This window comes from Dendrobates tinctorius, unplaced genomic scaffold (genome assembly GCF_039654945.1).
Source record: "Dendrobates tinctorius isolate UK_male_01 unplaced genomic scaffold, ASM3965494v1 ptg000105l, whole genome shotgun sequence".
NCBI classification, from domain to species: Eukaryota; Metazoa; Chordata; class Amphibia; order Anura; family Dendrobatidae; genus Dendrobates; species Dendrobates tinctorius.
In genome coordinates, this window is record NW_027361773.1 from 11,117,750 (window position 1) to 11,143,458 (window position 25,709).

Here is a 25,709-nt window from a genome sequence, read left to right on the forward strand (position 1 = left end):
ACAGTGGATTGCCATCTATCCGGACTATTCTGCTGCGGTCCAAAAACAGAGAATGAAATTTACTGGGGTCAAGAGACGTTTAAGGGAGCTGGGGGTGCAGTACTCCATGCTGTTCCCGGTGAGGCTGCTGGTGGTAGCCTTTGAAAAAGTCCAGTTTTTTCTTACGCTAGAGGATGCTACCCAGTGGATTGACATTAATGCTAAGAAGTTACAAGCCAAAGGGGACTGAGCACCTGTGTTAGTTCGGGTGTGAGTTGTTTTTCATGTCTGGAACAGGAAAACTGAGTCATCTTGATACATGCTCCCAGTTGGCACTGTTTTCAGATTTTGGAATGTTCGGTCTGTCTAATTACAGGCTCTTTGTGATATTGCTGTAATACACAGTATGGGAGGAGATGGAGATCGGATTTGGAGTGCTGCGGCGACGCACTGTAATTTCTCTTCACTGTGGAATGCTTTGGTAGTTTTACACCAATGTAAAGAGTTGAGGTTCCAGTGGTGGTGGGAGGTGGGAGGGGAAAGTAGAACACAAGAGAGTGTGTGTATTGGGCAGAGGAGCCCCGCTCTCGATGAGAGGAAGATACTATAGTTTTGGGAAGGGAAAGGGGGGGAGGAATTTTAGGGGAGGGGGGGGAGGTTTGGACAGCTGGTATTGGAAGCAGTAGACATCTTCAGGAAGGATGAGTGGTGTGATGGGTGACCGTGTTAAGATATTGAGCTGGAATGTAAGAGGCCTAGCAGAAAGAACAAGGCGAGCGGCTGTTTTGCAGCATGCTCGAGACCAGAGAGTCTCTATGATATGCCTGCTTGAGACACATCTAGTGCGTGAGAGGATTGATGTTTTGCGTAGGAACTGGATACAAAAAGCGCATCACTCTACTTAATCCACGTACTCAAGGGGAGTATCGGTACTGGTCTCAGCGGGGGTACGTTATGAAGACGTTGGGGTGCATGTGGATGTGGATGGACAATATGTGGTAGTGATATGTAAAATGTTTGGGGGGGGTGATGATGTGTGTGGCAGCTATGTACATTCCGCCTCCAAATTCCTCCAGGAAAATTAGAGAAGTGCTGGAGTTGACTGGGCGGTGTGGAATGTTGCCAGTGTTAATTATTGGTGACCTTAATAATATATATGTGATGACTTTTGGGATAAAAATAAGAATGCGAGGAATAGGTCTGAGAGTCATACTACTGCGTTCGATACAGAGAAATTGGTATGATTGATTTATGGAGGGTGCGGCATGTGGGGATTAGGGGATATTCTTGTTACTCACCTGCCCACGAGGCCCTGTCTAGAATCGATATGGCTCTTGGTAATGGTTTGTTGGACGTAATGATGGGGGAGGCAAGGTACCTGACGAGGGTTTTCTCGGACCATAGTCCAATTGAGGTGGAGTTGCGGCCAACGGGGTCACAGACATTGCGTAGGGGAGAGTGGAAAATACACCCTAATTGGCTACATAGTGTGGATCTGGTGAGTATACAGCGGAAGGTAGTGGAGTTCTTCGAGCTTAATGACGGAAGTACTGATATATCGACCATATGGGAGGCTCTAGAAGCGTACCTGAGAGGTCTACTGTTTAGGGATATTAGCAGATGCAAACGGTGGGCAAAACAGGTGGAGAGCGCCACCGAGGAGTGTCTAAGGAAAGCAGAGGACGAGATGGCTACGCTTGGCACCCCAGAGGCAGGGAAACGGTTACAATAAGCCCAGGGGAATATGGATAGGATTCTATTGGAAATAGCGGAGAGGAAAAGGGGTTCCAGCAGCTGGCTTATTACCAGGAGGGGGGAGACAGTGGGTCACATGTTGTAGCTGGTGGCATCTGCCCAGAGGAGAACCTCACATGTGCACTTGATTTCGGGAAATGGCACGAAGGTGTCGGAGACCTTTGATATTTTGGGGGTCTTTACGGATTTTTACACAGATTTATACTCCTCTCGGGTAGGGGCATCAGCGGGAGAAACGGGGACATTTTTAAAGGGTCTTCAGCTACCTAGACTGGGACAGGATGATCGGGAATGTCTGGAGGCACCTATCACAGATGAGGAAATAAGTCGGGCACTAGGGTCTATGTCCAATGGAAGGGCACCGGGGGTAAACAGGCTACCATCTGAAATCTATAAAGGAATGGAAGACTTGTTGGTATCCAGATTGAGTCGTCTTGGAAGACGCTAATAGTAGAGGGTCTTTGCCAGCATCCTTGATAGAAGCAATAATTGTGGTAATTCCGAAGGAAGATAAGGATCCATGTTTGCCTGAATCATACCGTCCAATTTCTCTGCTCACAACAGATGTGAAGCTCCTGGCCAGGGTGTTGGCTGAAGGGTTGTCATGTGTAATTTCATCACTGACAGAGGACCCATCAGACAGAGCAGTGTGCAGCGGTGGACTGGTGAATATCTCAGGTGCCGGGGTCCTGAGCCAGCGGTGACACCGAAACCTGGCCCCCATAGTGCGCCGGTGTCCCCGCCTGCTCAAGACAACGGCACCTGTCCCCTAGCGACGAGAGGGGAGTATGTCATTTTTTTTTCTCTATTTGCAGCAACGGCAGCAGCATATGGGGCCTATTCTATGGAGCATCTCATGGGGGCAGCATATGGGGGCATAATCTATGGAGCATCTTATTGGGGCATAATCTATGGAGCAGCATATGGGGCATAATCTATGGAGCATCTTATGGGGCAGCATATGGGGCCTATTCTATGGAGCATCTTATGGGGGAATAATCTATGGAGCATCTTATGGGGGGCATAATCTATGGAGCAGGATATATGGGGGCATAATCTATGGAGCATTTTAAAGGGCAGCAATAGGGGAGCATAATCTATGGAGCATCTTATGGGGCATCATATGGGGGCATAATCTATGGAGCATCTTATGGGGGCATAATCTATGGAGCATTTTATGGAACATCTTATGGGGCCATAACCTTTATGGAGCAGCATATGGGTCATATTATTCGATGGAGCATCTTATGGGGCCATTATTAACCTTTGTGCAGCATTATATTGTCGCGTCCGTCTGCGGGTCTGGGCTGCAGACAGACAGCGCCCCGAGTAGCACCGACACCCTTAACCCCTATACAGGGATCTGGATTTACTGCAGAGCCCAGGAAGCGCTGTCTGAACAGGAGCAGAGTGCCAGAGCAGAACGGTCGCAATAGAACAGCAGGAAGGGAGCCAAAAATGGGGTCGGAAACCAGGCGAGCAGTGGAGGTACAGAAACGGCAGGCAGAGGCAGCGTCGAGAGTCCAGGCAGAGGTCAAAAACCGGGAGAGTAGCGGAGGTACAAAATCGTCAGGCAGTAGAGGGGATCAGGAATCCAGGCCGAGGTCAGCGTCAGTAATCAGGAGAAATGCAAGGTACAAAAACGGCAGGCAACAGAGTAGTCAGAAGTTCAGGCTGAGGTCGGAGTTAACGATAGGCAATCACAAGTAACACGTAGGGGAACCAAGAATATATCCGGCGGCTTGCAAGCCCAGTCCCAAGGTATTTGAGGGATCAGGTCGTCCCTCACAGGCTCCCGGGCTGGTGATGTCATCAGGACCGCCCCCAGGACCAGACCTGATGATGATGCACCAGCCCCTTCATGACTGACAGAGGAGCGGAGTCTGCGTCCAGTAGACGCCTGCGCAGAAGCCCTTTCATTGTTGCCGCCCTCACTCGGGCGCGAGCCACGGCGCCTCCTAGTGGTTGAGGGCGGAACAGCAGGCCCCGAGATCGACGACGACATGTCAGTCCGGCGTCTCCTGGTGGCCGAGGCCTGGACAGCAGGCCCCGAGCCCGAGGGCGGCGTGACAGTCCGTCGCCTCCTAGTGGCTGAGGGCGGAACAGCGGGCCCCGAGTCTGACGGCGACGTGACAGTACCCCCCTCTCCAGGAGGGGCCTCCGGACCCTCAAAACCCGGTTTGTCAGGGTGAAGGAGATGAAATCTCCTAATTAATGCCTTGGCATGGATGTTCCTTGCGGGGACCCAGGACCTCTCCTCCGGGCCGTAGCCCTTCCAGTGTATAAGATACTGTATGGAGTTTCTCACAAGGCGGGAGTCAAGGATACCCTGGACTTCATACTCCAAGGACCCTCCGACCGAAACAGGAGGAGGAGGGGACTGGACAGGGTGAATTGGGGAGCGATACAGTTTGAGGAGAGACTTGTGGAACATGTTAGGTAATTTAAATGACTGCGGAAGTTTCAAACGGAAGGCTACCGGGTTAACCACTTCTATAATTTCATATGGGCAGATAAATCTGGGACCCAGTTTGGCAGACGGTACTTTCAGTTTGATGTTTTTAGTCGAAAGCCAAACCTTGTCCCCAACCCCCAAGTGCGGCCCCTTGGACCGTCGTTTGTTTGCAGCTGAAGCCTGTCTAACTTGAGCCCCTTTCAAATTCGTATTTACTTCAGACCATATTGTTTTCAAGCGATGTATGTTTTTCTCTACCCCAGGGAGCTCCGACATCCTAGCCGAGAACGACCCAAAGCGCGGATGCAATCCAAGGTTACAAAAAAAAGGGGTAGTTTTAATGGAGTCCTGGTAGCGATTATTTAAGGCAAACTCAGCTAATGGAAGACGTTCTACCCAATCGGACTGGTGTCCTGACACGTAACAACGGAGGTATTGCTCCAGAGCTTGATTAGCACGTTCGGTTTGCCCATTGGTTTCGGGGTGGTAGGCCGAGGAGAAGGATAACTCAACACCGATGCGATTACAGAACGCCCTCCAGAATTTTGAGACGAACTGGGTACCTCTGTCGGACACAATATTTGACGGAACACCATGAAGACGTACAATGTGCACAAGGAACAATTTGCTCAAGGTTTCGGAGTTAGGTAAGCCAGACAGGGGAATAAAATGGCACTGTTTGCTGAACCTGTCTACCACCACCCAGATACATGTTTTCCCATCTGAGGTTGGCAGGTCTGTGATGAAGTCCATGGAGATGTGGGTCCATGGACTCTCAGGGGTGGGCAAGGACTGAAGCCAGCCAGCAGGGCGATTATGGGTGGATTTGGCGCGGGCACAGACTTCACATGCTGAAACATAGTTCTTACAGTCCTTGACCACCGTCGGCCACCAAAAGTTCCTAGTTACCAACCTGGTGGTATTATTGAGCCCAGGATGACCTGCCAGAACAGAGTCATGTGACTCTTTAAGAACTTGAAGGCGAAAGGAATTCGGAACAAACAATTTTTGGGGGGTGTAGTGTCAGGAGCTCGTTCCGGAGACCTACGGATCTCCTCCAGAAGGTCCAAGGAAACTGCCGACACGACGATCCCATTGGCTAATATCGGAACGGGTTCACAGTCTTCGGCTTGTGTGGGGCAAAAACTGCGAGAGAGGGCATCGGCCCTCACATTTTTCGTGCCAGCGCGAAAGGTGATTAAAAAAAAAAAAATCGAACCTTGAAAAGAACAAGGCCCACCTGGCCTGCCTGGAATTCAGTCTTTTAGCTGACTCCAGGTAAGTCAGGTTTTTGTGGTCTGTAATGACGGTGACTTTGTGTTTGGCGCCTTCGAGAAAGTGACGCCATTCCTCGAAGGCCCATTTGATTGCTAGTAACTCCCGATTCCCAATATCATAGTTCTTCTCTGTGGCAGAGAACTTTCGGGAAAAAAAAGCACATGGGCGCAGCTGAGTGAGGGCTGCAGTGCCTTGCGATAGCACTGCTCCCACTCCGACTTCGGAGGCATCCACCTCCACAATAAATGGGCGGTCTAAGTCAGGTTGTACTAAAACCGGGTTGGCCACAAAGCATTCTTTTAACGTAGAAAATGCTTGAATGGCCTCGGGATTCCAGTTGGCCACGTCCGCCCCCTTCCGGGTTAGATCCGTGAGTGGCTTGGCAATCTCAGAAAAACTCCTGATAAACTTACGGTAGTAATTGGCAAATCCCAAAAATCGCTGCAGTGCTTTCAGCGATTTGGGTTGCACCCACGCCTTAATAGGTTGGATCTTGGCAGGATCCATGCGGAACCCCCTGCCTGAGACCATGTACCCCAAAAATTGTACCTCCTCAGCGAAAAAGACACATTTCTCCAACTTAGCAAACAAGGAGTTCTCCCGCAGTCTCTGCAGTACTGAACGGACGTGTTGAGCATGTGTCACAGGGTCAGTGGAGTAAATCAAAATGTCATCCAAGTACACAACGACATACACACCACAGATGTCCCTGAAAATATCGTTAACAAAGTGCTGAAACACTGCAGGAGCATTGCTGAGTCCGAAAGGCATTACTAGGTACTCAAAGTGACCAAGAGGTGTATTAAACGCTGTCTTCCACTCATCGCCGTCTCTTATGCGGATTAGATTGTATGCCCCCCAGAGGTCAAGCTTAGTAAACCAACGGGCTCCAATTAGCTGATTAAAAAGATCAGGGATGAGTGGAATCGGGTACTGGTTCTTTATAGTGATTGCGTTTAATTCCCGGTAGTCAATGCAGGGTCTGAGACCACCATCTTTCTTCTCTACAAAGAAGAACCCAGCTCCAACTGGTGAAATAGATGGTCTAATGAACCCCTTTCTTAAGCTATCCGCTATGTACTCATTCATGGCCTGACGCTCTGGACCAGAGAGATTAAATATTCTCCCTTTTGGAAGACGGGCGTCTGGAATTAGGTTTATAGGACAATCATACTCTCTGTGGGGCGGTAGTTTCTCAGACTCTATAACGGAAAAGACATCTCCATAATCCCTGAGAGCAAATGGTATGAAGGGGTGTTTTTTTAGCTTGGTTTGATTTACTGTTACAGACATGCAATTATCCTGGCATTGCAAACTCCAGCGCACCACATCACCCAGGTGCCAGTCAATGACAGGGTTATGTTGACGTAGCCACGGCATTCCCAAAATGACTGCAGAAGATAGATTGTCCAACACAAAAAAGGAAATAAGCTCAGTATGTAGTGCTCCTACTGACATAGTTATCTTAGCAGTAACAAATTTAACCCCCTCCTGAATAATGGATGTGCCATTAATAGCCGTGGTTTTAATTGGAATATTAAGTTTCAGTAGTGGGACACCAAGTTTTTTAGCAGCAAAAGAGTCCATAAAATTCCCTTCAGACCCGCTATCGACATAGGCTTTTAAACACAGAGAATCCTGACCAAAATACAACGAAATAGGTAGTAAAACTTTGGCCGCATCTGCGGGCAATACCTGAGCCTCTGCGCAACCATAGACAGAGCTGCTCAGAGGCTGATGTTCCCGGGGTACGGATCTCTGACATTCAGCTTTGTCCCTGGAGTCTCCTAACTGCAGCATGCTCGAGCAGGAAGGTGAGACTGATCCTCCAGGCTGGATACTGAGGCTTAGTAACAGGTGTTTTAGTCCAACAATCAGCTCAGGCAAGAGAGGAAAGGAAAAAAAAAAATTCAGAGAAACTGTCTTTATATAGGTGTGATATATATATATATATATATATATATATATATATATATATATATATATATATATATACACACACACACACACACAAGAGACAGTTTTATTTGGGCCGGATATAATGTCGCGTCCGTCTGCGGGTCTGGGCTGCAGACAGACAGCGCCCCGAGTAGCACCGACACCCTTAACCCCTATACAGGGATCTGGATTTACTGCAGAGCCCAGGAAGCGCTGTCTGAACAGGAGCAGAGTGCCAGAGCAGAACGGTCGCAATAGAACAGCAGGAAGGGAGCCAAAAATGGGGTCGGAAACCAGCGAGCAGTGGAGGTACAGAAACGGCAGGCAGAGGCAGCGTCGAGAGTCCAGGCAGAGGTCAAAAACCGGGAGAGTAGCGGAGGTACAAAATCGTCAGGCAGTAGAGGGGGTCAGGAATCCAGGCCGAGGTCAGCGTCAGTAATCAGGAGAAATGCAAGGTACAAAAACGGCAGGCAGCAGAGTAGTCAGAAGTTCAGGCTGAGGTCGGAGTTAACGATAGGCAATCACAAGTAACACGTAGGGGAACCAAGAATATATCCGGTGGCTTGCAAGCCCAGTCCCAAGGTATTTGAGGGATCAGGTCGTCCCTCACAGGCTCCCGGGCTGGTGATGTCATCAGGACCGCCCCCAGGACCAGACCTGATGATGATGCACCAGCCCCTTCATGACTGACAGAGGAGCGGAGTCTGCGTCCAGTAGACGCCTGCGCAGAAGCCCTTTCATTGTTGCCGCCCTCACTCGGGCGCGAGCCACGGCGCCTCCTAGTGGTTGAGGGCGGAACAGCAGGCCCCGAGATCGACGACGACATGTCAGTCCGGCGTCTCCTGGTGGCCGAGGCCTGGACAGCAGGCCCCGAGCCCGAGGGCGGCGTGACAGTCCGTCGCCTCCTAGTGGCTGAGGGCGGAACAGCGGGCCCCGAGTCTGACGGCGACGTGACATATATGGGGTGTATTTTGTATGGAGCATGTTATGGGGCCCATAATGAACTGTATGGAGCATTATATGGGGCTCCTGATTAAATATGGATATTCAAAAACATTCAACCTACTGATGTCTCAATTAACTTTACTTTTATTGGTATCTATTTTTATTTTTGAAATCTACCAGAGGCTGCTGCATTTTCCACCCTAAGCTTATACGCAAGTCAATAAGTTTTCCAAGTTTTTTTGTGGCAAAATTAGGCAGGGGGGGGGTCGGCTTATACACAAGTATATACTGTTTCAGAAAAAGTTCATATATGAGTTTTTAGAATAACAGAATATTATAATGTTTCGTATCATTTCTCAAAAACCTTATGTGATAGTATTAATCTGAAGTCATTTCTGAAATCAGCATGAAAAAATCTATCAGGAATACTCAACATTGTCCAAGGGGCAAAACCTTGGTGACACAGTGTAATCAATTATTTCTTATGGTTTTCCAATGTGTCTGTAAAAAATATTGTCTATCCGTGATTTTATCATAAGCTGTCCAGGAAAAATAAAGAGTTAGTAAACCTGGCGAGGATACAGTATTCAGTGCATGTGTGAATTATGCTTTTAAATAAAAACAGGAATATTTGATGAGCAATTCATGCCCATATTAATTATTATACACTTCATTGCATTTGCTGGTTGAATTTAATTCAAAATAAGACAACTGCTTGGCAATAAAGTTCAATCAAACTATAAAGGGTATTGCCATTTACGTGTAATGGTCTGTCACAAGGCTTTAGGCACCCTAGAGAGAGAAAAAGGGGACAGAGTGCTGATGTACAGTGCACTTAAAGGGACTCGGTCAGCAAAGAATGACTGTGAAAACCAAGTCCCGCCGTTCATTGCTTCACGGAGGGGCCAGTCATTTATATACAGCTTCACACCTGCTTGTTTTCCCTCCATCACCAACCACCTTCTCTGGCTTCATGAGCTGTCAAAGAAGGGTAAAGATAGAGGGTAAAACAAGCAGGTGGGAAGGTGTGTATAAATGACTGGCATTCCTGTGATGCACCGAGCGCCTGTACTTGGTTTCAGCAGGCATCCTGTCTGACAGTCCATTTTACTTGTAAGTTCTCCTTGCACCATGGAGCTCCAGGCAATACGGCTGTACCAGGAACTGCACAAAGGCCTATTAACGTAAATGAGTGAAGGTCGGCCCCCCCAATGTCACAATTACAGGTGGATTCTCTCTCCTTGATATACCATCACTCGAGCAGATACCCTCTTAAACCCCACAAAAGCAGTCAGTTACAATGTATAGGGATCCTGTAGTTGGAAACAAATAAGCTGAACCTATAATTTAAGGAGGCCAGCTTCATAATATGTACATACCTCACTGCTACATACAAGCTCGGGAAATCTCAGGATAACACATTTTTCTGCAATTTCATATAAATGGTGATTCTTTAAACATTCCAAAATGGCCTGCGAGTCGGTGAGGGCAGACCAAGAAGCAAAGTACCTATCCAAAACAGCCAAGAAATTAAAATCACTAATCTGAAATTTGAAAACCATAAAATACAAAGATGTAACTGTGTTAGCGACGCCAACATAATGTGACCAGCTATAACAAGGCAACTAGTCTGATAAAGATCTAAGTAAAAATTGAATGAATTGTAGGACATGTCAAAAGGAGACAATTAAAAGGGGTCACATTTTGTTTTAGCAGTATGTCCTATTAGATCAGAAGACACCCGCATCCTGCACTGCGCCTAGTTGTAGCCCCCGCAGTTGGGCTGAAACCACTGATTGCATAGGTAGAAGATCAGCAGTGTCAGGGCCAACACGTCCTGTGTTTTGTTTTTTAAGTGGAAAAAAAGTGCAGAAATTCACAGACCAAAAACAAAACATATATAAAGCTATCTATTGTAACAGTCGCTTGTGTTGCCATTTTCCATAACAGGTTTCTTTTTTTCGGTTGGTGAGGATAGACTATTATACACATACAGCTCTGGCAAAAATTAAGAGACCACTTTCAAATGTTCAGTTTGTCTGGTTTTTCTTTATAGGTATATTTTTGAGTAAAATGTAAATTGTTCTTTTAGTCTATAAACTTCTGACAACATGTCTCTGAATTTCCAAGCAATAAATTTTGTATTTTTTTTTCTGACAAAGAAAAATGGTCAAAATTAAAAAAAAAAGGCGCAAAAACTTAAATCGGTTCTTCTTTGTTTGATGGCTTGTGACTATCCATCTTCCTCTTGATTACATTCCAGAGGTTTTCAATGGGGTTCAGGTCTGGAGAATGGGCTGCCCAAGACAGGGTTTTGATGTGGTGGTCTCTTAATTTTTGCCAGAGTTGTATATACATACGCACACAGATGTATTGAACAGTTAAGTAAGTTGAAGACGAAATTATCTCTAAAGGGCCTGTCACACTAAGAGATATTGCTGTAACGTCAATGGTTTTTGTGACGTGCTAGCGATATCGCTATGTCTGATACTTACCTCCGACCGGCTCCCCTGCTGGTTATCGCTGATCGCGCAAGAGCGTCGTGGACCGTTTCTCGTCGTCAGCTTCCTGCTGGGCTTCCTGCTGTGGAGACGAGCGATGCGTGGACGCGGGCGGGAGGACGTCAGGATCGCCTCGTCTGACAGGTAAGTAGCGACCTCCAACCCCTACTATGTCGCTGGTGAGATCTGCCTGTGTGGCAGCTCACTAGCGACCACTTAGCGATGCACCAGCGATCCTAACCGCGTCATATCGCTGGTCGGGATCGCTGGTGCATCGCTAAGTGTGACAGTATCTTAAATGGAGTAAAAGTTAAATATGACATTTCCTGAATAACTATCTTTTAACCACTTCATGACCGGAGCTTTTTTCGGTTTTGCGTTTTTCACTCCCCTTCTTCCCAGAGCCATAGCTTTTTTATTTTTCCGTCAATATGGCTGTGTGAGGGCTTATTTTTTTGCGGGACGAGTTGTACTTTTGAACAACACCATTGGTTTTACCATGTCATGTACTAGAAAACTGGGAAAAAAATTCCAAGTGCGGTGAAATTGCAAAAAAAAGTGCAATCCCACACTTGTTTTTTGCTTGGCTTTTTTGCTAGGTTCACTATATGCAAAACCTGACCTGCCATTATGAGTTCATACACACCAAACATGTCTAGGTTCTTTTTTATCTAGGTGGTGAAAAAAAAATTCTAAACTTTGCTTTAAGAAGAAGAAAAAAAAAAAAAAAAAAAAAAAAAAAAAAAATTGTGCCATTTTCTGCGACCAGTAGCATCTCCATTTTCCGTGATCTCGGGTTGGCTGAGTGCGCACCAAGCTGACGTTTTTTAACTATACCATTTTGGTGCAGATATGGCTTTCTGGTCGCCCATTATTGCATTTTAATGCAATGTCGTGCCGACCAAAAAAACGTAATTCTGGCGTTTTGATTTTTTTTCAGGTTAATCCCTTTCTTTTTATCGATAGATCGGGCAATTCTGAACACAGCCATACCTAATATGTGTATGTTTGATTTTTTTATTGTTTTATTTTGAAAAGGGCGAAAGGGGGGGTGATTTGAACTTTTATATTTTTAAAACTATTTTTCTTTAAAGGGAATCTGTCACCCCATTTTAGCCCTATCAGCTGCCGGCACCACCATTCTGTAATGCTGTAGATAAGCCCCCAATGTAACCTGAAAGATAAGAAAAACACGTTAAGTATAATCTAACGGGGGGCACGGTCGGCTGCAGTGGGTGTCGCAGTCTGGTCTGGCGCCTCCCATTTTCATATGATGCCGTCCTCCTTACTTCTGACGCAGCTCCGGCGCAGGCGTACTTTATCTGCCCTGTTGAGGGCAGAGTAAAGTACTGCAGTGCGCAGGCGCCAGGAAAAGTCAGAGAGGTCCGGAGCCTGCGCACTGCAGTACTTTACTCTGTCCTCAACAGGGCAGAGAAAGTACGCCTGCGCCAGAGTCGCGGCAGAAGTAAGAAGGAGGATGGCATCGTATGAAGATGGGAGGCGCCGGACCGTGGCACCCATCAGACTGGATCGGACGCCAGGGTGAGTATAATCTAACTTGATTTTCTTATCTTTCAGGTTACATCAGGGGCTTATCTACAGCAGTGCAGAATGCTGTAGATAAGCCCTTGATGGCGGTGCCGGCAGCTGATAGGGCTAAAATGGGGTGACAGATTCCCTTTAACTTTTGGCATGCTTCAATAGCCTCCATGGGAGCCTAGAAGCTGTAATAGCCCGATCGGCTCCGCTACAGAGGCGATGCTCAGATCGCCTCTATGTAGCAGAATTACAGACTTGCTATGAGCACTGACCACCGGGTGGCGCTCATAGCAATTTGGCATCAACAACCATAGAGGTCTCCAGGAGACCTCTGGTTGTCATGCCAACACACTGGTGACCTGCGATCACGTGACGCTGGTAACTGGTATGTGTGCATTTCCGGCCCGATGGCAGGAAGCGCTTGTTAAATGCCGCTGTCAGCGTTTGCCAGCGGCATTTAACTAGTTGTGATCCGCCCGCGGCTATTGCGGGCACATGTTCGCTGTTCAAAACAGCTGACATGTCCCGGCTTCAAGGCAATTTTGCACAGACAACAGCTGCGCGATTGCCGCCGGGTGTTCAGCTGATATGATAGCTGACACCCAGTACTCACGACCAGTATAACCCGCTAAATGCTGCGATCGACAGCTATCGCAGCATTTACAAAAGCAGGCAGAGGGAGGAGGCCCTGATAGTTATCATGGTGACATGGCGAACAAGCTACAGTATTTTTCGGATTATAAGACGCACTTTTTCCCCCCAAATTTGAGGGAAAGCGGGGGTGCGTCTAATATGCGAATATACCTTACCAGACATGGTGGAGCAGGGTCCCGGGGTCACTGCTTGAGAAGAGTTGCTGCAGGCTGGGATGAGGGGGTGTTCGGATGTGCGATGCTGCGGGTGTTTGAAGGTGCAGGAGCTCCGCCGACATTTTGTGAAAGCCGGGAACCCCCACACTTCCATGATTTATGGTTGCTGGGGGCGGCGCATGCGCAGATGGAGATCTTGGCAACAAGGTCTTGGGAGATGATTTCTCAGCGCCAAGATCTACATCTGCGCATGTGCTGCCCCCAGCAGCCATTTTCACGGAGTCCACTGCATAGTAAACCATGGAAGTGTGAGGGCTCCGGGCTTTCTCAAAATGTCGGAGGAGCGCCCGCACCACCGAACACCCGCAGCATCGCACATCCGAACACCCCTTTCTCCCAGTCTGGGGTCTGCAGCATCACCCCACTACTGCCTCCGCCATCAGTGGGATCCTGGGATCCTGCTTCACCGCAGCTACCACTCCCAGTAAGCAATAAGATGCATGGATTTTAAGAAGGATTATTAAAAAAAAAGTTTTTTTTTCCTATTTTTCTCCTCAAAATTTGGGGTGCGTCTTATAATCCCGATGCGTCTTATAAACTGCAAAATACGGTATACCTTTAACAGGCTAATTAAGGTCTGTAACCTCGTTCAAAGTTATCTGAGCACACAAATATCTACCAAACGTTTGCATCAGCTCATCTTAATTTTTGTTATTTTTAAAATGTAAGAAATGGACAATATATTTTTTTATTTGCCTAAAATACAAAGGAAATGTGTCATTTAACTTTAGTCCTTCTAGAGATCATTTCATCTTCAATTTGCTTATTTTGAAAAGTTAACAGTAATTTTGATAGGGGTGCCCAAACTTTTACATGCCGCTGTAATATGTAAAATGTATTACATACACACACTTTCAGGGTAGATATGATGTTTTGAACATTTCATATTTCATTTTTCATAGTATTGCGGTGGCCAAGAAAAGTGGGGAGGAAATTTAAATTGAGGTTTTGATTTTTTTTCCTCATTACAGTATTAACCAATTGAGTTACTTTTATATTTTGATAGATTAGACTTTTACTAATATTGGGAGGTAGAAGGCGATTTGAACTTTTTTTTTTTATTAAGGAAAAAACAACACACTTTGACAACACTTTCCACTGTAATTTGTAGCTCCCCTTAAGAAATTTGAACTTGCCATTGGCCAATTGCTTGTACTATACATAGTAATAATGCAGTATTTCTATGTATAGCAAAAGTCACGTTTTTTTTATAAGCACGGGTCACGGGCTGGCTTTCATAGAAGCACCATCATAACAGGCCCAGGGATCTTCAGTACACTCATGGCTCTCCGGGCAACTCATTGGCACCCTGCAGTCGTGTTGCGGGGGTAAGGGAGGGTGAGAGGGGTGATGGGCAGTTAGAACAATCGCTGACATTTAACAGGTTAAACAGCTACGGGAGCAGCTTCGCTCTACTTGCATCTGTTAGAGGCAGATGATGGCTGTGTTATTAAGCCATCATTGCTGGGAAAGAAGGGGACCTAGTCTATGATGAACTACTACAGATATGAGCGGTATGTGTGTGCTGCCTGCTTCCGATATGCGAATGCTGCGTGTCTGATATGTGAGCGATGCGTACCACTAAAGAGAATAGGACCCCAACAGCAACAGTTAGGGAATAATGAGAAATTCTGAAAGTGAGTGGGTATACATGAGAATTTCATTATTTAGCCACCATTTGAGTACCAATGCCATGTTAGCATGACACAAAGCAGTTCATTGGGTCGTAATAAAACCTAAAAAGTAGAAAAAGATGCCAGTGAGGCCCCAACATTAAAAAAGGTTGTGCACTCCTGTATTACATTAAAAAGTAATTCCCTAAGTAGTCATTTTTTCTCTGTAGAATAGGGGATAAATTACTGATTGCTGGGGGTCTTCAGAGTGGAAGTGCGCATGCTCAATGTGCGCTCCTTCAAATACAACGTTCTGCAGGAGTATTACAGCCCCATTCTCCGGATTGCTGGGTGTCCCAGTGGTTGAGTCCCCAGTAATCAGTAACATCCTCTATTCATTGGATAAGGCATAAAGGCCCCTTTACATTTAGCAATGCACCAGCGATCCCGACCAGCAATATGACCCGGTCAGGATCACTGGTGCATCACTAAATGGTCGCTAGTGATCTTCCACACAGGCAGATCTCACAGTGATGCAGCAGCGATACAGCGGACGATACTTACCTTTCAGACGCGGCGATCCTAATGTCCTCTGTCCACGTCCATGCGTCGCTCGTCGGCGCCAGTAGGAAGCGCACGACGAGAAATGGAGCTGTGCGATCAGCGATGGACAGCGAGGGAGCCGGTTGGAGGTATCACACATAGCGATATCGCTAGCGATATCGCCGATGCATCACCAAATCGGTGATGCTTTAGCGATATCGCTATGTGTAAAACCCCCTTTACTTACTGTTGAAAAATCAACCTTTAATGCTTTATGTATAAATTCATTAACTGATATCAGTACAATAACTGAAAGATTATAGCATGAAGCTATTAGAGAACAAGCATTGCTTTATATTTTATAGCCACAACTGTAATATGCAAGGTCTTCTTGGCTGATCAGAGTAGGGGGAAATAGCGTGGATCGGGTCAGCATGCCTCCCCATTAAACTATCACTGGTATGAAGACAGCATGTTTGACAGCCGCTCTTCCCCACTGCAATTGGTGACCATTGGATTTCCCTAGATCCAATATTTAATCACTTTTCCCATAAATGGGTGGAAAATTCTAATAGCAGGAATACCCCTTTAAAATGCAAAAACAGAGCAACTGGCTTTACTGAATGAATGTGGGTATTATTTATCTCGCTAGAGATCCATGTAAAGAAAGTCAGGTCACTTATGCACTAATGGTAGGTTTGTTAGTGGTGAGTTTCCATTGTGAGGAAGCAGAATAAGATCAAAGAAGATGGAGCATAAAACTTACTTTACTAGATGTAGTATACAGAGGGGGTTGTCTGCAGTTATACCATTCTTCTTAAGATCATCATCAACTTCCACTATAGCCTGTGCATCTTTTGCAAGATACCGGTGATACAATTTCTTCCATCTAATAAACTGAAAAAATAAACAGGAAGTTACAAGAATATAATAAATAAGAGGAAATCACTAAATAAAGGGAAAAAAAACAGTTTGATCGTGCAGATCTAAAGAAAACAGAAAAGGACAGAAGCCGTTTGATGCTACACTTACACAGAGCGGTAACAGCTGCACCACTGACACGTGAGAGAGATATATTACAAATGGGCTACTGGAACAAACCATTCATGGACAAGGCAAGAGAGCCTGGATCTGATGAAATGCTACTATAACAGCAGATCAAATGAGAGAGGATATGTGAAGCGTATGAGGAAACTTTGGATGGATATAAGACCTGCATGTCCACTGACTGAGAAACAACTAGTCACCCAATGTTTCAATATCATAAAGAGAAAGCTAATATCACAACTTGAGTTGGATCAAATGCACACACGCAGATCCACCCCACGTGAAGACCTGGAAGAACAACATGTGCAACCCCCTGAAGATCCTGATCTATCCTGCCTCTAGAGAGCACTGCAGCCGATCTTAAATAGAAGATCTTAGATATATATAAAACCAAATTGATGGTATTTAATTTATGTCAATTACACTTTAATAAAAACAACTTGAACATAGTAGTACCGATTATAAAATGGACTCACATCATTTTGGTCAGAGAACCTAATACCCGATTTCAGTGTCAATTTGGCTTTCTCCTCAACAATATCTTGAGTCGATCTCCTCCTATTGATGGCACTGGTTCAAAACATAAACCACATGAGCCCAGGATCACCATCATACTCAGGCCACATGCTATCAATGAGTTGTGGCGGAACTTTACCCGTCTTTAAAGAGCGTGCATGTTCACTAAACCTCTTGTACAAGGAACGGATCATTTTATCAGTGAATAAAGTTAAACAGTATTTAAGGGGGTGGTTACCTGGTTCAAGGCATGAATACATGTGAAACAGCTGATGCCTAACCTGCATGGTTTCTGTAAGATCTCACATAACGTATACAAAAAGATTTATTCGATCAAAGAACACTTAAGATATAGCTATGGGGTTAATTTGCAGGTTTGGGTTACGGAGGTGCCCGGCTGCACTATTGAAAATGCAGGACCCGTGAGAAAATTAACAGTTTCTCCTTGAAGCGGCCGGATTTCATTCAAGCCGGTGTGTTGGGAGCAATTACACTCACTGCTCGCAGCACGAGTGGCTGCTGTAGGTACACCCCATCGTCATCATCAGGCAGTACAGGACCCTGGAAGTCGGTTATCCTTTGGCAAAAAACAAAACCACCCCTTCCTGTTGATTGATTGCTCTAGTCTGGTGACATCAGAGCTCTCGGTGACTTGGCCAGGATGCCACACCGCCATGATGACTCTGGGTAACTGTTCTATGCGCACGGGGGGGGGGGGGCAAGTTTTTAATTTAGAACTATTATGAAACCACAAAACATAGTTAATCTCCAAACACCATTGCCGTTATCATGCAATTGTGCCTGGGGTCAGATTAATAGACCATTTTTTGATGTCAGGTTCCCTTTAAGTCAAAAGAATCTTTACACTAAAAACCATGTACAAACCAGGGGGTCATGGACCAAGGACTTCCATTTACGACAAACCAAGCTGACATTGTGATAGAGGTCCACAATTGGAAGGAAGCCGAATATACGTTGCAGCAGCTCAGCAGGGAATTGGTTTATGTGCCCACATGATGCATAGTTCTGGTCGGTCACACCCAACAGTCCATAACAAGATGCAGACAGTGAGTCCAGCATGAGACTCATTTCATCATCATCGTCCTCCTCAAAGAAATCGCTGGACGATGACCGAACGTCCTCTCCGTGGCCATGTGCATTTGAATAGGGACTTGTCCTTTCTATGGAAGAAAATGGCCTTTTCCTACTGAAGATGGGATCTGATGGAGACACATCATTATCACTGTCAATCTCAACAGAGGCCTCATCTACGGCACAAGGCACATCCTCTGCCATCTCGGGCGTATGGCTCCTGCTAGTGGACTGATCTGTGCTTATATCACCATGTGAAGGACTGAAAGAAGAGCTTGCTTTTCTTCCTTTACCTATAGGAATAGAAAGGAAATACATTGCAAATAAGTACATATTCCAGTAAAAGTTATAGATTACTGGAGTGTGCAGGCAAAGATCACTTACAGAAACTAGACAGATGTAGGAGAATTTTTGTTTTGTCACTTATTTTGCAGTGGAGCTGAAAAAAAAAAAAGAAGAAAACCAACTCTAACTGCATCATAACAATCTGTACTGTATAGGGCATGCTATAGATCAGTAGATCATCGAAAAATGCCATAGACATGTATTCTAAGGGTACTGTCACACTTAGCGATGCACCAGTGATCCCGACCAGCGATATGACGCGGTCAGGATCGCTGGTGCATCGCTAAGTGGTCGCTAGTGAGCTGCCACACAGGCAGATCTCACCAGCGACATAGCAGCGGTCGGGGGTCGCTACTTACCTGTCAGACGAGGCGATCCTGACGTCCTCCCGCCCGCGTCCACGCGTCGCTCATCGGCGCCACAGGAAGCCCAGCAGGAAGCTGACGACGAGAAACGACCCAGCCCGTTCTCGCGCGATCAGCGATAATCAGCAGGGGAGCCGGTCGTAGGTAAGTATCACACACAGCGATATCGCTAGCAATATCACTATAACGTCACAAAAACCAGTGACGTTATAGCGATATTGCTAGCGATATCGCTTAGTGTGACAGGCCTTTAACAGGCAGACAAGATCCCCATCATTACTTATCCCAGCTCTCCACTAAAAGACCCCTACAGCTCAGGGATAGGAGAAGTAAATAAAGGACGCAGGGGTCCCTACAATAATAGACTCAAGATGCCGCTCCTTTGGTCACATCCATGTGCGGATACTGAGTGGAGTCTCCTATATTGGCATCTTCACAGAAGTGGACATTGAAATAAAGAACTGCAGTAAGAAATGATGGGGTTTCCTGCTTGTCCAGTTTGGGTAAATTGTTAAATGCATAGCCCAACACAATCTCAGCCATTATAAAAGAGAATTTCTATTACAGGCAACTAAAACAAACAGAAAGAGAAGGGTTTTGAGTCGGAGCTAAAGTGGAGTTGAGCCCGTAGGAATGCACCCTCTTTAGCTTTAAAGGGAACCAGCCAGCAGGTTTTTAGACCTCACAGTAATGTAATGCCATCACAGTAAACTACATGTAATGATGATTACTTCCATAATTTTAGATTAACAATCCATGTCATCCTTGTCTTGTAATCAGCTTTTTCTCATGCCCCTGAGATTGCAAGTGCGGGGGCTTGGTTCGTACTCTATCTGGCTTCTCTGACCTTCTCATCCCAGTGTCGGCTTCCTGACAGTGATTGACAGGTCATTCATCTGTGTGCCGTCTCCTACCCCAGATAATATGTTGTGTTATCATTCATTCTGGGGGCAAAGGATGCAAAATAATGCTCTGATGACGTACAGAGAGCCAGACTTTCCATCTGTGCATGCATCACAACTGTAAATGATCTCAGGAGTGAAAGCTGGTCGAAGAGACTGACATCCTGCGCAGGCGCCATCATTCATGGAGGTATTCTGGTTTGCGTAACTTCATCAGGACATGACTGCATGTGAGGCCTCCTGGAATGATGGCGCCTAAGCGAGATGTCAACCTGTTCATCACTGGTAGAGGGCTGGAGCCGGGAGGAAAGAAAGGCAAGAGCTGTAAATGCAGATAAATCTCATTTGCAGAAAATATTGCGGCTGGAGGCGCAGACTTGTAATATAAAAAGGTAAGGAAGTAATCATCATTAAGGCTCATTCACAAGACTGTAGTTTTGGTCGGAGTGCTGTCCGTGAATAAAAAAAAAATCAGCACGGCAGTGCAGATGAGCAATTATTCTCACTGACGGAACATGCATGTGTGTGTAGGGGGGATATTCGATGCCATGCAGAGAAGTATAGCATCATTTTTTTTACAGATACATTGGAAATTATTAATGGCTGCAAAAATAAAACAAAAAAAAAAAAAAAAAAATCAAAGAGATAGTATACGGTGCACAGATGACTACTGAGAAAAAAGAAGTAGCCACAATTTTCTCGATAACTATGAACGATTTATTTTATATGCTCATGCATCCTTACAGGTAATTCTACTATGATGATGGCACTTTGGGATTTAAAAATCTACTGACAGATTCCTGAAGAAAAAAAAAAAAAAAAACACACCACAAATTTTTGGGGGGAAAGGTGGGGTAGGATCCTGAACACACAAACATTCCTCCTCTCCCTTCCTGATGTCTTCATTTTTATTATAATTAGGGCAGCTAAAGTTCAGACTCCTTCATATATAGAAATAACTTAATAACAAACTTACTTATCAAAAGTGCTTCATCAGGCTTTTTGAGGGAGAAATAACTTAGGGCATACTCATTAGTGGATTTCACAACTGAGCATGTAGAGCACGCATTCAGACATTTTAACTAAAGGTGTTGTCCCCAACTTGGACAACCCCTTCTCAATCATCATGTTTCCACTACTAAAAATAACACCTATACTCATCTTAGGCGCTGGCTCCGTTCCAGCGGCATCAGCACTGCCTCACCCTGGATCCCTGTGGCCAACCAGTGTCCGCTTCCCTTTTCCCCGCTTTGGACAAATCATCTGGAAAAAGTTAGAGACCAGCTCTGACTTGCTCCAGATTTCAGGAGGGGAGAGTGATGTGGCCGCAGGGATACCCGGGAGAGCCAGTGCCGACACCGCTGAAATGGCGTCAGCACTAGAGTTAAGTGAATTTGTCCAGGTCCCTGCTTATAGCGCTTACCGAATAAGCTGCAAAGGGAACCCGGCTACATGGAGCGCTCCGGCTGATCAGCTGATCGGCGCCGCAGCTGCATGTGTCATGGCTGTGTGACAGTCACAGCACATGCAAGGAGAACACGTTAAAAAAACAAACAAACAAAAACACGTATGAAATGGAAGGTAGAGTCCATGGAACATGTTTCCACGTCAGACCGGCGTCCTCATCAGGCATAATGGAACCTAGTCACTGGTTACAATACATATGCTTTGAAATTTTGCTGACACAGAATAACTGTGTCTTGTTGCGGTGCTCAGCTTTGACATGGTTTAGAACCCGTGACATGAAACCATCTTACCTTTGTTGGGTTCTGGCGGTTTCTCACCAGTTTTAAGCCTCCTACACAGTCGTTTTGGTTTCAGCTAATGACTGTCAACCTACATACGAAAATGACCTTAACACCTGCTGGGTATAACTTGTTTCTCTTATACCCAACTATAGTCCTACAAAATGCCTGAATAAGTGCAAGCGTAACTAGAAGAATTTATGCTAATTTGAAGACAATGGACAGTCACACCAAATACTGATTTAAATGTACTTTCTAATCATTCACTTTGCATTTTGTTAATTGATATGAATTAAATCAAAAACAGATTTTTCTTTTTAAAGCATTCTTTTAGTCACTGCTGCCTCAAATGTTTACAGTGTTCTTTGTGTAAACTGGACACTTGACATATATCAGGTTACTGATCCTATGGGTACACCTCACTTCTAAATGAAACATTTACCCCACAAATGGAAGAAAAATAGAATTCCAAGCAAAGAAAAATAATAGTCTCCGTTGTTACATTCAGAAATAGAGTTGATGTGATACAGGGGAGGCGCCTACCTCGGAAGCCTCTTTCGATCCTGCTACGCGGATACAGGCCTCTGTGCACATCTTGCCTGGTTTTCCATTGGTTGAAAGGCTGAGTGAGGGAGCACACACTTTCTGTGCTCTGTGCCAGCACCTGACAATCTTTTTCTGTAAGATGCTTCCGTCTTTTCACTGTTAAGCAAGAAGATTTTACAGTTAAATGTTACCATACTTCTGCAAGTCACTATCAATGTATAGGTAAACAGGCTCTGGTCCAAAGAACAGGATGAATGGAGAGATTACTCGGCTTGGTTACCATCAGAACTCTTGCTAGACAGACGTAATTTTTTTTACCTTTGGAAAATGCATAAGAAACTAATCATTCATTGAAAAAATAAATAAACCTTATGGGGATTCAAACATGACCCTCGTGAGAGCAAGATCTAGATTTATCTATCCTGACTCCATTTTGGATATTCTACATGCATCTCCTGCTTCACGGAATGGAGTTCGAGTCTGTGCGCGTCTTTAGAGATGAGTTTTTGGAATGTCTTCGTCTAAAGACTTAGAAATAACGGAGAAACGACACCAGAGTGAAAGAAACACCTAAACTCTTGAGCTGGGCGTGGACAGTATATATATATATATATATATATATATATATATATATATATACACACACATACATACATACACACACACACACGGCCGCATCATGTCCTATCCTGCTCCCACATTCTGACCCTCTGTCTGCTCCTCCTCATTGCTGGCTACATATCCCCAAATCCTGGCCCTCCTCAATACATCCCCATGCTCATTTTTAGCACCCTGCCACGATTCTCAACAAGTTTTCGCAACCATGATAACCTCATACCCATTCATCCAGCCCCCATTCCCCCTACCTGGAGCATTGTGGAACGCACACTCTGTCGGCAACAAACTGCCCTATATCCATGACCTCTTTATCACTAACAAACTCTTCTTGCTTGGCATCACTGAAACCTGGCTCACCCCCACTGACTCAGCCTCTCCAGCTGCACTTTCATATGGAGGATTCCATCTCTCTCACACCCATCGCCCCAGCAACAAACGTGGTAGAGAACTTGGCATGCTCCTATCCGATACCTGCTCCTTTACCCCAATTCCTCTACCTCCCTCCACTACTCTTCCCTCGTTTGAGGAGCACTCCGTCCGCATCTACTCCCCTTCCAACCTCCAGCTGGCTGTCATCTACCGCCCCCCAGAACTAGCCATCTCCACCTTCCTCGACCACTTCACCTCCTGGCTACTTCATTTCCTTTCTGCTGACATTCCCACTATCATCATGAGTGACTTCAACATCCCCATTGACACTTCCATGTCAGCTGCCTCTAAACTTTTATCACTGACTGCCTCCTTTGGCCTCACTCAATGGTCCTCCACGGCCACTCACAAAGATGGCCACACGCTGGACCTTATCTTCACCCGCCTCTATTCTCTTGCTAACCTCACTAACTCACCCCTCCCCGTCTGACCACAACCCACTGATATTCTCTTCCCTCTTCTCTCCTAGTGCGCAACCCCTACTCCACAAGCTCACTCACCCTTGCAGAAATCTCAAACACCTCAATTTACACTCACTCTGAGTCCCTTCTCCCTCGTACAGACATTGCTTCCTTACATGACACAGATGCTGCTCCCCCTTTTTATAACACCACAATAACAGCAACACTCGATTCAGCCGCCCTCCTCACGCACAGCAAAACTCGTACAATCAACAGGCAACCATGATAGCTGACCAGTCTGACCAAAGAACTGAGATGGGCTTAAAGGTTTGCTGAGCGGAGATGGAAGAGATCCCGTTCTGCTGAACACTTTTCCGCATACAAGCAGTCCCTCACCAGCTTCAAGTTAACACTCACTGCTGCAAAACAAACTTCTCATCTCTCATATCCTCCCTTTGTCACAACTCTAAACAGCTTTTCAACACTTTCAATTCTCTACTATGTCCCCCAGCACCGCCTCCCTCTCCTCTCATTTCTGCTGAAGGCTTTGCCTCTTTCTTTAACCAGAAAATCGACACCATCCGAGAAAGCTTTGGCCCGTAGTCCCCAGTGCCCCTCCTCTTAACTGCTCAGCCCTGTTCTTCCAAAACCAGATTCTCCACCATGACAGAAGATCAGCTCTCCAGCCTTCTGTCAAGATCACATCTCACTACTTGCAGGCTTAACCCACTCCTGGCCCACCTCATCCCTAACCTCGCCACAGTCTTCATCCCAACCTAACACATCTCTTCAACCTTTCACTTACAAATGGTGTCTTCCCATCATCCTCCAAACATGCCTCAATCATACCCATCTTCAAAAAGTCCTCCCTTGATCCAGCCTCTGTGGCTAAGTATCACCCAATATCACTTCTCCCATATGCCTCAAAACTACTGGAACAGCATGTCCATCTTCAACTGTCCTCCCACCTCTCCTCCTGCTCCCTCTTTGACTGGTTACAATCTGGCTTCCAACCACATCACTCAACTGAAACCGTCCTAACTAAAAGTCACCAATGACCTATCTAAGAACAAGCGACACTACTCTGTCCTCCTCCTGGACCTGTCTTCTGCCTTTGACACTGTAGACCATTCCCTCTTGTTACAGATTTTCTCATCTCTGGGCATTACAGATTTGGCCACCTCCGCACCTCGCCCCCTGTCTGTCGGTGTTCCCCAAAAGGCTCAGTTCCAGGACCCCTACTCTTGTCCATCTACACCTTCGGCCTGGGACAGCTCATAGAATCACATGGTTTCCAGTACCATCTCTATGCCAATGATATGCAGATCTACCTATCTTCACCTAACATCACCTCCTTACTGACCAAAATCCCACAATGTCTGTCCACTATTTCATCTTTCTTTTCTGCTCGCTTTCTAATACTGAACATGGACAAAACAGAATTCATCATCTTTCCCCCATCTCACTCTACCCGTCCACCAGACCTATCCATCATCGTCAATGGCTGCTCACTTTCCCCAGTCCCGCATGTTCGATGCCACGGGGTGATCCTCGACTCAGTCCTCTCTTTCAAGCAACATATCCAAGCCCTTGCCTCCTCCTGCCGACTCCAATTCAAAAATACTTCCAGTATCCGTACATTCCTTGACCAAGAAATTGCAAAAACGCTTGTGTGTAAGGGAAGGACAGGACTGTAGTCGTGACCTGTATACCGGTGGTATCTGTGTCCAGTCCTTCCCCTACATTAAACAATACTATGCTCCTCAGCATACCTGCATCTCCAGATTCATATTCACCCGGGCACTTCCCAGGCCATAACGGTCCCTCTTCTAGGCGACCCTTTTCAATGGAGACACAGTCCGAAACAACTTTAACACTTTTTTTTACTTAGGATTTTGCATGTTACATCCGCAGTTGGGACATTATAACATTTGCTTGCTTCCTGATCTTTCCCTTGCATGTTGTCACTTCTGTGCAGTACACGCCCGGACCGGACCGTACTAGGCTACTTCCCAGTTCCTTCCAGGCCTAACCTCACTATAATAACATTTCCTTCAGCCTGTTTCGCCCCAGACATGAATTCATCAATCATTACGCTTGGTGACCCCTGGTGAAGCATCCGGCCCGTCTGTACCGATCTCATCGAAGCTCCAACTCCTTTCATCTCCTTAGTCCAGCCACCTTCTGCCCTAAAAGCATTGGCCAGGCGGTAAGACGCCATATCTTCCTTTTCATGTTCTGACCCACTGCTAAGACCTGCAGTGGCCGTGGGTTACATGGGCTATAAC

The 25,709-nt window shown here is 45.9% G+C and overlaps 1 protein-coding gene across 3 annotated transcripts in view; it reads right to left on the minus strand.

Annotated features, from left to right (window-relative positions):
- The window catches only part of FBH1 (F-box DNA helicase 1), a 110,762-nt gene that overhangs the window by 71,217 nt on the left and 13,836 nt on the right, over window positions 1-25,709 (minus strand). For 2 of the 3 annotated variants that reach the window (XM_073589063.1, XM_073589062.1), the window contains exons 2-6: window positions 21,971-22,129; window positions 18,455-18,509; window positions 17,864-18,363; window positions 16,182-16,312; window positions 9,730-9,859 (exon numbers count right to left, since the gene is read on the minus strand). In XM_073589063.1, the coding sequence (XP_073445164.1) occupies window positions 9,730-9,859; window positions 16,182-16,312; window positions 17,864-18,363; window positions 18,455-18,509; window positions 21,971-22,021 (867 nt within the window). In that variant the 5' untranslated portion in view covers window positions 22,022-22,129. The remainder of the gene's footprint in view (window positions 1-9,729; window positions 9,860-16,181; window positions 16,313-17,863; window positions 18,364-18,454; window positions 18,510-21,970; window positions 22,130-25,709) is intronic. The other variant, XM_073589061.1, reaches the window with a different exon arrangement.